General features: G+C 43.3%; 1 protein-coding gene and 1 long non-coding RNA gene across 8 annotated transcripts in view; one reads left to right on the forward strand and one right to left on the reverse strand.

Annotated features, from left to right (window-relative positions):
- Positions 1-2,236: 2,236 nt before the first annotated feature.
- Positions 2,237-8,081, reverse strand: Gm32741. Its single transcript, XR_374017.4, has 4 exons — positions 7,072-8,081; positions 6,641-6,713; positions 4,879-4,941; positions 2,237-4,419 (listed from the first exon to the last, which is right to left on the reverse strand). It is a non-coding gene; the product is annotated as a predicted gene, 32741 (long non-coding RNA).
- The window catches only part of Cacnb2 (calcium channel, voltage-dependent, beta 2 subunit), a 384,951-nt gene continuing 378,902 nt past the window's right edge, over positions 7,357-13,405 (forward strand). For 3 of the 7 annotated variants that reach the window (XM_006497313.4, XM_006497317.4, XM_006497318.4), the window contains exon 1: positions 7,357-8,054. In XM_006497313.4, the coding sequence (XP_006497376.1) occupies positions 7,947-8,054 (108 nt within the window). In that variant the 5' untranslated portion in view covers positions 7,357-7,946. Of the gene's footprint in view, positions 8,473-13,405 lie in introns of all 7 variants that reach the window. The other 4 variants (XM_006497314.4, XM_006497315.4, XM_006497321.4 and 1 more) reach the window with 2 other exon arrangements.

A 13,405-nucleotide genomic window follows, 5' to 3' on the forward strand; every position in this document is an offset into this window, starting at 1 on the left:
GTAGCAGGAGCCTTTAACCCATTCAGTACCTTGCTACTATTTATATTTCATTTCTTGATTCTGAAAGGTAGAAAAATTTAGATTGATGCTTGCAACTATAGCCTAGGATGGTCATGAAAATTGAATATTAATCAACCAAGTGTGTTATTTAATTTGTATACCTGTGAATCTATGTATAGCACAGAAAATAAGACACTAATTCTACTAGCTACATGATAAACATAAGAATTATAAATAACTTTAGTTAGCAATATTTTATCACCAAACTTCAAAATCTTAAAAAGTTAGATTCATTTAAATGTTTTGGTTAGAAATTTATTGGTTAAAATTTATATAGCATTTTTATTTAATATGTTTTTTAAATTTTAGTAGAAAAATAAAATTAAGTAAACCAGGTTTTGTATTTTAATATTTACTTTATTTTTTGTAATGAATTTCAAATTTTTTGTACATTCTACTACTTAACCTTTTAATCAAAACAATTTTAATCACTACTTATGTGAGTTAAAAATCAATTGCTTAAATAATTTGATACTTATACAGCCACAAAAAGCAAATTAGGACCAAAATGTCTAAAAGAAAACTATAAAAATAGAAATTCATGGATTAGAAATACACAAACTATACAGAAAATCAAATAAGTCCAATATTACTGAATCCAAATACACACACACACACACACACACACACACACACACACATATATATATATACATACATACATACATACATACATACATATATATATATACACACACACACACATATACATTGTGTCTGTGCAAGCACATGTGTGTGTTATATAAATGCATGGGGTAGTGTGTGTGTTATATAAATGCATGGGGTAGTGTGTGTGTTATATGTGAGGGTGTGGTGCAGTGTGTGTATGTGTACCTGTGAGCACAAGGAGGCCACATAATGATATCTAGTGTCCTGCTCTATCACATTTTTTTATCTCTTTGAGTCAAGGTCTCTTGCTGAGTCTGGAACTAGAAATCCAGACTAGTGGCAAGGAATCCCCAGAGATTCCCCCATCTCTGCACCACACAGCACTGGAATTATGCTCACATGCATGTCCATGTTCAGTTTCTGATATGGGAGCTGCATACTTGAACTCAGCTCCTCACACTTGCACTGTAAGTACTTATGTGCTTTGCCATCTCTCCAGTCCCAAAGCCACATTTAAAAGGCTAATAGGTCATAAATAGAGACCATCTCAGAAAACAAGATTATTGCAACATTCAGAGTACAGGACAACCCTTTGGTTATAGTGGATAAGAGAAGAGGTAAAATAAACTGATTGTATTATATCAAATATAGAAAGGAATAAAAGAATACTGTGAACATTTCTATGCCAATAAGATATACAAAGTAAAATTGATGAATCTGTAAAAAAGACATCAACTAAGGAAGGAGGGAGGGAGGGAAGGAAGGAGGGAGGGAGGGAAGGAGGGAGGGAGGGAGGGAGGGGAGGGGAGGAGAGGGAAAGAGAATATGAATAAGGGAATGGATGTGATGTATTAAAATTAAACACAGCTAGGAGATGGCTCAGCCTGTGAAGAGCCCCCTTCCTCCCCCCACACTCCAGTACATAAGCCTGAGTGTGGATCCTCAGAGCCTTAGTGAAGGCAGGGTGTGACCCCTCCATCTGTTTAATTAGTTCATGGAGAGCTCCCTTGGCAGCCATTTTAGTCAAATGTGTCAGTACCCTTACCTTCTAACTCAATGTCTAAGCTGTATTAATTTTTCTTCCATTTCTATATTTTCTGTTATTTTATATAGAACCTGATCTTTCACTTTTCACCCACAGTATGCTGCAGTCACAGTTGGCAACCTGTGATGACTGTGTACTCTAATGAGTGCTTTATAAGGGCAAGAGGCATGCCTTGATCAATACTGTTCTCCCTAGAGCCCTGGACTACAGAAATCTCCCTCCCCTCTCACTTCTCTCATCCCTTCCTCCCTTCCTCCCTCCTTCCCTCCCTCCCTCTCTCCCTCCTTCCCTCCCTCTTGGGTCTTTCTCCCCTTCTTTGCCTTCCTCCATACACACACACACACACACACACACACACACACACACACAAGTATAGATACACAATGGCATATATTGACAATATGTCTGTTCTTCATAGCTATTTAGGAGGACCAGTCCCATTTTTTTCTTTTATATGTGTGTATGGTGGGTATACTTTTCCATATGGGCACATTTACAGGCCAGAGGTTGTTAGCCATCTTATTTTTTAATCTGTCATCATCACCACCACCACCATCATCATCATGAGTGGAAGTCAGAGTACCACTGTTGATTCAGGTCTCTCTTTGTACCTTTACATGGTTTTAGGAGGTCAAATATGGGCAGGTAGCCAGATATGTTTGGCAAATGACTTTACCTCCTGAGCCACTGGCCTACTTATTCTCTCTCTTCTCTCTTCTCTCCTCTCTCTCTCTCTCTCTCTCTCTCTCTCTCTCTCTCTCTCTCTCTCTCTCATCAGATCCTTTTTGTTTGTACCTGAGTATTTTCCTTATATGACCACATCTGTGGCTGGGGTCCAAGGAGGCCAGAAGAGGGTGTTGGATCCCTGGAGTTAGAATTAAGGTCAGTTGTGAGCAGTCATGTAGGTACTGGAAGCTGGACCTGGGCCCATTGCAAGAGCAGCAGCTGCTTTTCATTTTGAATACAGAGCCATCTCTCCTGTCCCTCACCCACTTTATATTTTGAGGCAGAGACCCCATTATACCTGGAGTTCATTGTTTCACGTAGACTGGCTTGCTATCAAGTCCTGGAATGTGCCCTTCCTTGTCCCAGACACTGGAATTACAAATCCTCACCACCATGCTGTGATCTTACCTAGTTCTGGGGATCCAAACTCAGGTCCTGCTGGCTTATGCATCAAGGGCTGTATGCAGAGCCATCTCCCCATCATCCCCAATTATGTTGCTGTAGTTATCACAGAGTACATGTGAAAATATACAAATTTGCTTCAACTTACTCTGCACATGCTGAAGTATGGCAGGCAGACAGCCGCTGACTGAGAAAGAAGTGGAGAGCTGAAATTTAGAAGGCAGATGATGTCTGACTTTGTCCCCAGGTAACTATTGCCCGGGGAAGCCAGTCACTGCCAGCTCTTCAAGTGCACTCTTCCTGTCCTCCTTAGATGCAAAACTGGACCCCACTTCTCAGCTTATTCATGTGGCTGGATTCTAGCTAGTGTACATGGAAGCCATAAGGACTTTCTAAGACTAGCAAATATGACCTTACATGCCTCACCTTCTACCCCATCCACCCCATGTTCTATCACCCTTTTCCAGCCTCCTTGCTCACCCAGATGAGAATAAAATCGGCAATTCTGAGAGCTGAACTAGAAGCTATCTTAGTAGTCAGTCATTCAAGTCCTGGCACTCACACATGAACAAGAAGCAGAGCCACTTTCAATGGAGTGGTACCCCAATATCAGAAGAATCATTTCTTTATAGTACTTCAGATATTTAGGGCTCATTTAACCTCATTAACATATAATATAGTTAATGTCTACCATGCAGGCAGAATAATGTCCTGAACTTGACTTGACACTTCTTTTGTAAACAAGAGTATAAAGCGTTGTTTGATATGACTGAGTATGAAGGCAATCAGATGTGAAATCAGTGTGTTTTGACTTTTGGCAGGGAGGTAAATCTAAGAACTCATGAAATGTAAATTCTGGGGAATCTTTTCTAAGGGAGAGGAAGAAACTTTACCTTTTCCACTTGCCTATTTTAGTTTTGGTCTTTCACTATGTATATATATACAAGTCTTTTATACTGGATATGCTTGCGGGGTTATTTGTTTTAATATAACATTTTGTAATTCAGGGCCCTCATTTAATATTATAGTTTTATGAAAAGCACATGTTTGTTTTCACAGAAATTATCCTAGTAAGTTAGGATGGTGGTCAACATAGATCTATTGTATGCAGATGCTATTCAGAATGACAGAGATCCAGAAGTGTGAGGTGAAAAATGGTCTCCATGAAATGAGAAATCACAAACACACACACACACACACACACACACACACACACACACACACACACACACACACAAACACACACACACACACACACACACGGTGAGTCTCTTTTCCAAAGAGCATGGCTTCAAGGTTTGCAATGGGGTCACAGGCCTTCAGTTAGAAAAGGAGAGGTCATTGTAGATTCTTTCACATTGTAGAACAGAAACATCCTTTCAAACTGTTCATTGCCTTGGCAGCCCGAGTTCTTACCAGTGACCCTTTTCTCATTTCAGAGCATGCCCAGAATATGCGTCATTTCAAAGACTAAGGAGCTCAGGAACACGAACCAGCAGCTTAGGGGAATCAGTCATTTGAATGCATCCAATCCAATGATAAGTCTAGTTCTGCAGGAGTCTCTTGCATTTCTGTAACTTTTAATGTGAAAAGGCTCAGACTTTACTTACCAAAACTGTCCACTTTCACTTTCAGCTTTTAAATATTACAGCAAGTCAAGTATGTGAAGAATAAGGAAATTGGCCATATAGAAAGCATTTAATACGTTTTCTAAACCTTCTTATTCTGTTTTTATCCTGATTTTACATTGTTTAAAAGACTCATATTTTGCTACTTTTTATATGATAACTTTTATAAGCCAGACAAATGTCTGAATGGGAAATTGTACTGCATGTCTAATACATGCTAATTAAATTAGCATGGGTTATAGAGGAAGAAATAATGTTTTCACAAGACTCATGATTAAGTAAGCGGTTGTCATCATGAGTTTACACAGTGTTTTAAAACCCATGAAGACAGACCATGCATCATTCATCCATTTATCCACATACTAAATGTTTTCTAACCACAGTGCACAGCAAATATGGAACACTGACCTCAGTCCTAAAGATAAAAGATGGTGACTCCAACTGGTGCCTTCAAGCAGCGTCTGCCTGGTGCTGGAAAGGAATATAACCTTAAAGGACTCAGTATCACAAATTATAGGAAATGAATATACCCTTTGACATTAGAACATTTAATTGTAAAGTTATTTCCAAAGTTGGTCTAACATTTTGTGGTCTCCGATGAAAAGATAAAATTCCACTTCCCAAAGGGCCATAATGAAAGAGGATGACAGATAATTAAGTATCCTCTAAGATATCAGGCTGATGCCATGGGAAAACATTACATCTCATTAAACCAGAATACAAATGTCTTCTAACACACCTGAGATACCCATAGTTTTATAAAACAAACAAACAAACAAACAAACCCAAACACTTTAAAACTCATCACTCATATTCAACAAGCATATAAATTAGTTTCTAAGTATGCCCAAAGGGCCTGTGACCTGATCTGTATAGGCTGTGGTCACTTGGAGGCATAAATAGGCTCCTGATTTATACTTTATATTAATTACATATTGAAAGAACTTAGAGTACAATTACTGGGTTCTGAATGTACCCCAAGTGACAAGTGTGGTTCGCACAATACAGAGTTTCCAGTATAGTAGATGTAGTCCCTGAGACTTTACAGACCCAAGACAGCTACGTTTTCTTAAAGAAACAGGGTCAGGAGAGTGAGCATACTGGCAGCAGACCATGATTGATGGTAGATTTTAATTGGAAGTAAATATATTTAATTGCAAAGAAAAACAGTGTTTTTCCAGTTTTCACACACATATATATGGCATGGTCAGGAATAACTATAAAAGCATTGCTAATTGTCATAAATGAACTTAACAAACCCCTAAGCTCCCATGGCTGACATGGTCATAAAAATAGAATCTCATACCCTAAACTCACAAACTCTCTGCTCCTTGCTTTTTTACTTTTTTTTTTTCTCTACAGAAAATTGATACTTTTTTCTTTTTTAAAAAATTAGATATTTTCATTATTTACATTACAAATGTTATCCCCTTTCCTAGTTTCCCCTCCCAAAATCCCCTATCCCCTCCCCCCTTCCCCTGTTCACCAGCCCACCCATTTCTGCTTCCTGGCCTTGGCATGCTCCTATACTGGGGCATAGAACCTTCACAGGACCAAGGGCCTCTCCTCCTATTGATGACTGACTAGGCCATCCTCAATTACATATGCAGCTAGAGCCATGAGTCCCACCATGTGTTTTCGTTGGTTGGTGGTTTAGTCCCAAGGAGCTCTGGGGGTACTGGTTAGTTCATATTGTTGTTACTCCTATAGGGCTTCAAACCCCTTCAGCTCCTTGGGTTCTTTCTTTAGCTCCTTCTTTGGGAACCCTGTGCTCTGTCCCATGGTTGGTTGTGAGCATCCACTTCTGTATTTGTCAGGCACTGGCAGAGCTGCTCAGGAGACAGCTTTATCAAGCTCCTGTCAGAGGTCACCCCCTCCCCCAGGTAAAAAAAGGAAGCTAATACTTAGGTCTTAGTTAACATTAGTAACATGTAATCCAAATGGCAATAAGACTGAAGATTTGGAAAACCAACGGCACTTTGTATATGCTTAAATCTTTAAACATACCGAGATCTGTTTTTTTTTTTTTCCTTCCTTTAAAAACAAAAACAAAAAAATTCTGGCTCAATCCAGTGTATGGTAGACATCTGCTTAATGAAAACAGCTCAGTTTAAGAAGAACACGGTACTGTATTTCATCATCATAGTCAAACACAGTATACAAAGTTTACCTTAGTAAAAGGTCTCTGTGTGTATTTCAGCTTGCACAACTGTTATACTTTGTTTCTGCTCGGTGAGTGCTACCTAGAAAATTTGTATGTAGATTTTTTTTTCAGTGCAAGAAAGGTTGTCAAAGCAAAGCAGCGTCTTATGAGCAATACTAGAACGGAAAATAATTCCTTCTCCTCCTCCTCCTCCTCCTCCTCCTCCTCCTCCTCCTCCTCCTCCTCTCCCTCCTCTTCCTCCTCCCCACTCCTTCTTCTCCTTCTCATCGTCCCCCTCCTCCCCGTGCCCCTCTTCCCCTCCCCTCCTTTTAGTTTCTTTGTTTTTAATTGAAAGCTCACACAATGTACTCTGATCATGGTTCCCCTCCTCCATCTCCTCCCTACCTCTCCACCCATCCAACTACAAGCGAACCATTATTCCGGTTTTACCCTCTTACCAAGAATTTCGGGGTCCTTAAAAACCTGCTTATTTTTGTCTCAACGGTTACACTAAGACTTCTCAACTGCGGGGAGGGGGTGCGCTGGGGGCGGGAACGATATAGTCTGCTAGCAAAGACAAGCTCCTAGCAAAGACAACAAAAACAAAACAGGCCATCACAAACCAAAAAGCTAGGGCACAGGTGTAGTAGAACCAATTGTCAGGTCAGGACCATGTGGGAGGAAGTCTTAGTTCATCACTGGCACTTGTTTTCTGACTCCTCGAGTGCTTTCACTCATGCTTTTGCAGAAGTTCGGGGTCTGTCTGTAGCCTTTTTCGAATCATGGAGAGTTTCAGTTTAGGGTCTAACCCTGTGGATCTTTTTCCTCCTCTGGACTCCAGGAAGAGGAGGTGAACTGAGCAGCTGGGCCAGTTACCTCCCTAGGGAGCTGCGACTGGCTGGCTTTCGTGGCTTCGAAAACTTTCCAGCGCGAGTGCCACGGCGACGGGCCGCAGCTGAGTCGGAGCCCACGCGGCCCGCGCCTCCCGCGAAGAACTTTTCGGAGTGGCGGTGGTTTGTCACTCTCGCTTTCCGACGCGCCTCCCCCCTGGCTCGTGCTCCCGGAGCGCCCTCCTCCTGGCGGGGACCTTCCCTGGAGCCAGCCCGCCCAGCAGTCCCAGCCTCCGCCGCTCGCGGGCCCAGAAGCTCCAAAGAACTGGCGCCCCTCGCCCCGGCCACCCAGCCTCGTGCCTGCGCCACCGCCTAGTCTAGGCTTTGCAACATGCTTCAGCGGCGTCGCGCGCACTGAGAGCCTCCGATCCTGGGGCGAAGAGGAGCGGGGGACCCGGGTCGTGGAGGAGGGGACCCGCAGCCTTGGAGTCGACTTTTTGCCGATGGTCCAAAGCGACACGTCCAAGTCGCCTCCCGTAGCGGCGGTGGCGCAGGAGAGCCAGATGGAGCTGCTGGAGAGCGCGGCTCCCGCGGGGGCGCTCGGAGCACAGGTAGCCACTGCGCCGCGCCTTCTGCTGGCTTTGTGAGCCTCAGAGCCCCGACCTCAGTCCCTCCCGCTGCCTCCTCTCCCTCATCGCGAACCGCGCCTCCCCCTCCTGCTCCGGTCTCCTTCGCCACCTCCTCCCGCCCATCCCGGTGCTGCTGGGGGACCCTGCCCCTGCGCGCCTTCCACGGGCTCTGCTCCGGCTTCCATTTTTTTGTTTGTTTGTTTGGTTGGGTTTTTTTGTTTTGTTTTCTTTTGATTTTGCCCCCTTTGCTTTCTGAAAAGCCAGTGGGAAGGGGCGAGGACGACCTGCCGCTCCTCCCCGGCTTTTCCCGGGCCACGCCGCTTGGCTGTCCGCGCCCCTGCCCTGGAGAAGCACATGGAGAGCCATGGACCAGGCGAGTGGACTGGACCGGCTCAAGATCGTGAGTCCGGGCGGGCGGGAAAGGGATCCGCATCCTGCATCGCTGTTTCCGCCGCTGCCTCTGGTGGTCTCTATTGGGAGCTAGGCAGGGAGGTGAGGTGTTATGCAGGGGTCAAGGTGGGCGTGGATCCCCTTGCCTTCTCCCCGGAGAGCAGCCCCAACCCCCCTCAGCACCTGGGGCGCTGTGCCACCCAGACAGTTCAGCTAGCTGTCCTCTTTCCAGGGTTTGCCTGGACCCTTGTTTCTTTGCTGGAAGAAGAGAGCAGAGTGTTGTGGGTGAGAAAGTTTTTGTTTCTGTTTACCCCGAAATGGCATGCCATTCTAGCGGCTCCTGGGTTCCTTTCTCTGATGAGTATTAGCGGTTTCTGGAAAAATTCTGTCCTGCTGCTCATTGTGAAATAGGAGATGTCGGTTGTAGGCGTGGAGTGTGATAAGGTGGCTTTTACGTAAAGCCTTGGCAGGTACAGTTGGGATTCCAGACACCCCCAGATCTGGGCGGAAAGGAGTTCCTCAACTTTTATTCTTGGGGTAAAGCCTTCAAACCTGACACTTGAACTACTTGGAGAGTGCTGGGAAGAGGTTAGGGTGAATCCAGGAAGAATATTTCTCCTCTGCTTAATGGCTTTGGCTTGCTCATGTCAAGTCCATATTTGCCAGATGGTAAATTGTGATATTTGTATGAATAATAATACATAACATAAAATACACTGGGACGAGGTCTTACTGTGCAGTAGAGGGGTGGGAGTGAGGCGGTCCGAAAAAGGTCACAAATATGTTGCTGCCGCTCTGGTAGACAGCAACAGACAGCAGCATTTCTGTACTGTGCCGATGGTAACCCCATGTAGTATAATTCAAGCTCTGCTGAGCCCCCCACCCATTGTGTGTGTGTGTGTGTGTGTGTGTGTGTGTGTGCACGTTTGCATGCTGCTACTGATTTACATGTGTGCTAATGTGTGTGCAAGCTGAAAGCTTGTGGGTACCAGTTCAGAGGGTAAGTTGCAGAAGGCCAAGGGATTCTCTTTAGATATGTGGATTTCAGGAACTGAATTCAGATCTTCAGGCTTCCTAGCTAGTGATGTTACCTGCTGAAGCCTTCTTGTCGACTCTTTATTGAACTTTCATTGACCACTGGAAACTGCCAGTTCTAACTTAGAATGCACAATTTACATTGATTAGCAATGGGGGAGAAGTATAGTCTACTTGGGCTTACAAATCAGAAGTCCATTTCTTTTGTGGTGGTAAAACAGGTAGGCTTCAGCCAGCCTGAGTTTGGCTCCCAAGCCCAGTGGAGACCTGTAATTAAGGAGAGCCCTCTCGGCCAGGCCAGGTTCTGCCAGAGGAGCGGAATTTGAACCCAACAGGGCTCACGTTTGTTTTAGGCTCCTGATTTTATCTTGATACTTGCTTGCCAGCTGAGACTAGGGTAAAAGATGCACGGAGAGGCCTCTCAGCTGTGCAGAGATGAAGGGCTTGAATATTGAGGGAAGAAGGAAATGGAAGTCTATCTTCTCCTGGAAGTTTCTTCAGTTGTTTTTTTTTTTTTTTTTTTTTCTGTAAAGTTTTAATTCTCGTGCTAAAAATAAAGTTTTTGAAATCTTGTTATTCAAAGTTAGTACTGATAAGTCAAAAGAAAAAAGTGATTATATGCAGATACGAGTAGTAATTTACCTAATTATTTCTAATTAAATGCGAGACAACAAATACCCCGTGTACAACTGCAATTGGAAATTAATCTAATGTGAACAGGTACAATTTTCACCCTTCAAAGAATTTATATCCCTGTAGTTACATAAGTGACAAACGGGACATTTGTGTGGGTGGGGGTACCCAAGAATCCAAGGAGTTAAAAAGAGTAAAGGCCACAGTCTAGAGTTATCTGCAGTACTTGACAGGGGAGGTGGCATTTAAAAAGTGCTAGATTTCAACAGGAACTTTGAAAGACATAATGGGAGCCACATACCATTATAGGAATTAGAGTCTTCTCTATGGGATGCATTTGTAATCTCTAGAGTTAGCAGAACGCAGGGGAAGGATTAGCTTGGGAATGCATCAGGTTGACATCAGGTTGACAGGCATCAGGTTGACAGGGCAATTTGAGGCCACATCTTGGAGCCTTTGAATAACAGAGATCTGTGGAAAGGGTTCAGAAAAGGAGCCATGTGACAGATCACTGGACAGATCCACAGAGAATGTATGTTCTCTAGGATCGTTTGGAGAGCAGAGGCAGAGTGGGAAGAAGGGGAGGTTAATAGATATACAACAGTTTGGGCAAGGGCTAATAATATCTAAACTCAAAAGAGGGAAAAGGCCACGGCTATGTTAGGCCTATGCATCAGACATTTCAAAGACCAAGACAGGAATTAGCACATGACTATATGACGCTGGATAGAGGGGAAGAGGGGAATGGATTTTATAAATAAACATATGCCCAGGAAGGTTTAAATGTTCTACCTCTCCTGCTTTGGGGGGCTCCTAAAAATGAAAGCAAGTTTGCTTCATTTGTGTTTATCTTACAAGCATTATGTGAGGGCAAAGTTACACTGTTAAGTCCTGGCATTGTAGAACTCCTTTGATACTTGGTAAGCCCGGAATCCCTTCAGTCTTTGTTTGAACAAAACACATTGCCTGTAAATTCTACCTGAGAAAGAAGGCTTCCCTGGGAGTATCTTTCCCTCGCCTTTTTCTATTTCAATTTCCTTTTCTTTTCCATTTTTCTTAGGGGGTGAGGTGGGTCTTGTTCCTTTTCTTGAAGGAACTAAATGATCGAGATTCTCCCCAGAAATGTACAAGTAGAACCTCTATTCACAAATAAACTTCCCAGCTTCACTACTGGCTTCAAGTTGCTTCTTCTTTTGTTTTTAGTAATCAGGATACAATCTTATGTGAACAAAGTGGAAGATATAAATTCACAAAATCTTCTCAGGCATTTATTTATATTTTGCCTAAGGAGATGGAATACCTTTATCCATCTGAGCTCTGCTTCCAAGTTCACTGTCAGGAGCAAAGTGGTAATTTGTTACATGAGAGGTACAAGGTCATGCCAATACAAATCTTAAAAGTTCTGATTCCAGCAGACTAGTTTTTAGATAACAGCTGGATACTATAAGAGCATATCTAGAGCAAACAGCTGGATACTATAAGAGCATATCTAGAGCAAACAGCTGGATACTGTATGAGTATATATCTAGAGCCAAACATTCAAGGTTTTTTTTTTTTTAATGGACTCTCCAAATTCCAAAAAGGATGGTCAACTGTATTAGGTGCCAGCTCCCTCTGGCCTCTGGTCACTTGATATGTGGCTAGCCCAATCTGAGATGTGCTGTTCATGTGAAACACAGACTATATTTCAAAAACTCACTGTGCAAATAATAAACAGGACACAACTCCAAAAAAAATCCTAAACTAAATACATACTGAAAGGATGCTACCTTTCGGGTTGTTGAGTTGAATTCACGGAATACATTTTCATAATTAATTTCTTCTGTTCCTGTGTCTACTAGAGAATATGTATTATGCAGGCAGTACACTTTCTTGTTGGACAGCATAACTCTAAACATTGTAGCTGGTCCTTCTCTAAGGATGGGAAAGATCCTGGGCAGGCTGGGTGGGTGAGGAGCAGGTGAGAAGGACTGGAAACAGGATGGTGACAGGAGAGGCAATGGGCTAGAAACAGAACAGCCCAGGCGCTCTGCAAATTAGGCCTCAAAGAGCTGGTAGCCAGCATCTCCAGTCACACCTGACAATGAAGGACAGTAAGCAAGGGGCCTGTTTGTTTTGCTCCTAGCAACAGATCCCAGCTGGTTCCGCCCCAGCTAGTTCCCCAGCTGCCTTCAGCACTCCATAGAAACAATCTGGTTGCAGCAACATCCTGAGCTGCTAGAACAAGGGGCTTTATCAGAGAAGAGTGGCAGTCTGCCTTCCAGTGCTCCTGAACCTAGTTGTGCTTCCCAGAAACACACTTAGGTCCTCGCCCTGGGTGCGTAAGCCTTGTTTAGTCTCCAGATGCAGTGTCTGAGTTCCCATGCTCTAGGTATTAGCATCAGGGATTTATTTGGAGGAATTGAAAAACATGTCAATCAGAAATTCAGAGTGTGTCTTTGGAATTCGAAATGTAATATTTGAGTGAGACAAATTTTAGTTACTCTACTAATTTGAGCCCTTCTGTCCACTGTTCTCCCCTCCTTCCCAACACCCAGACACCCTGACACCCCACCTCTAATTTTTGATGCTGTTGGAAGACTGTAGAGTTTTGTCCATTCTGGGAAAACACTCTATTATGGACCTACAGATTCACAGTCTCCCTTCCTGATACATGATTTACCTGTCAATGCCTTTGACTCTATTGAAATATATGGTATGTTATCCTGACCTTTTCTAGTAATGTTAATGTGTTAACCCTGTGGGGGAGCAAGGTGGAAGCCCTCTTCAATTTTGTGACCCCCTAGACATGTCTATATTCTACTAACCACTTAGGGCAAGCACTGCATATTGCTTTTACAACTATGGAGAATTACAATGATTTATAATGTTGCTTAAAGCAATTGAGCCTTTCTTAGAAACCTTTCCAAGCCTGACATTATGTAAAAAGGACACACCCTGCCCCAGCCTTTCCCCCTCGTTCTGGCCCTCACTGCATTAAACCTACTGAATTTGCCTTTCCAGGACAAACCGTTCTGCCCTGCTCTACCTGACAGACCTCATCCCAAAGAGTTGTGTTGGTATTGCCTCCTGATTCTTTCTCTGTTTGTGTGGGCTGCTCAGTTTGAAAACCAACTGTGTTCCCCTTTTCTTTTTTTTTTGGGGGGGGGGTCCTCAGCTACTTCTCACCTAGTAAAGTATTCAAGGACTTTGTTCATAGTCAAGTGTTCATAAGCAGGGGAGCTTACTGGATCTCTCTTGGATAATTTTGGTCTTCTTGTCATTGTCCCAAAGAA

This window comes from Mus musculus, chromosome 2, assembly GCF_000001635.26.
Source record: "Mus musculus strain C57BL/6J chromosome 2, GRCm38.p6 C57BL/6J".
NCBI classification, from domain to species: Eukaryota; Metazoa; Chordata; class Mammalia; order Rodentia; family Muridae; genus Mus; species Mus musculus.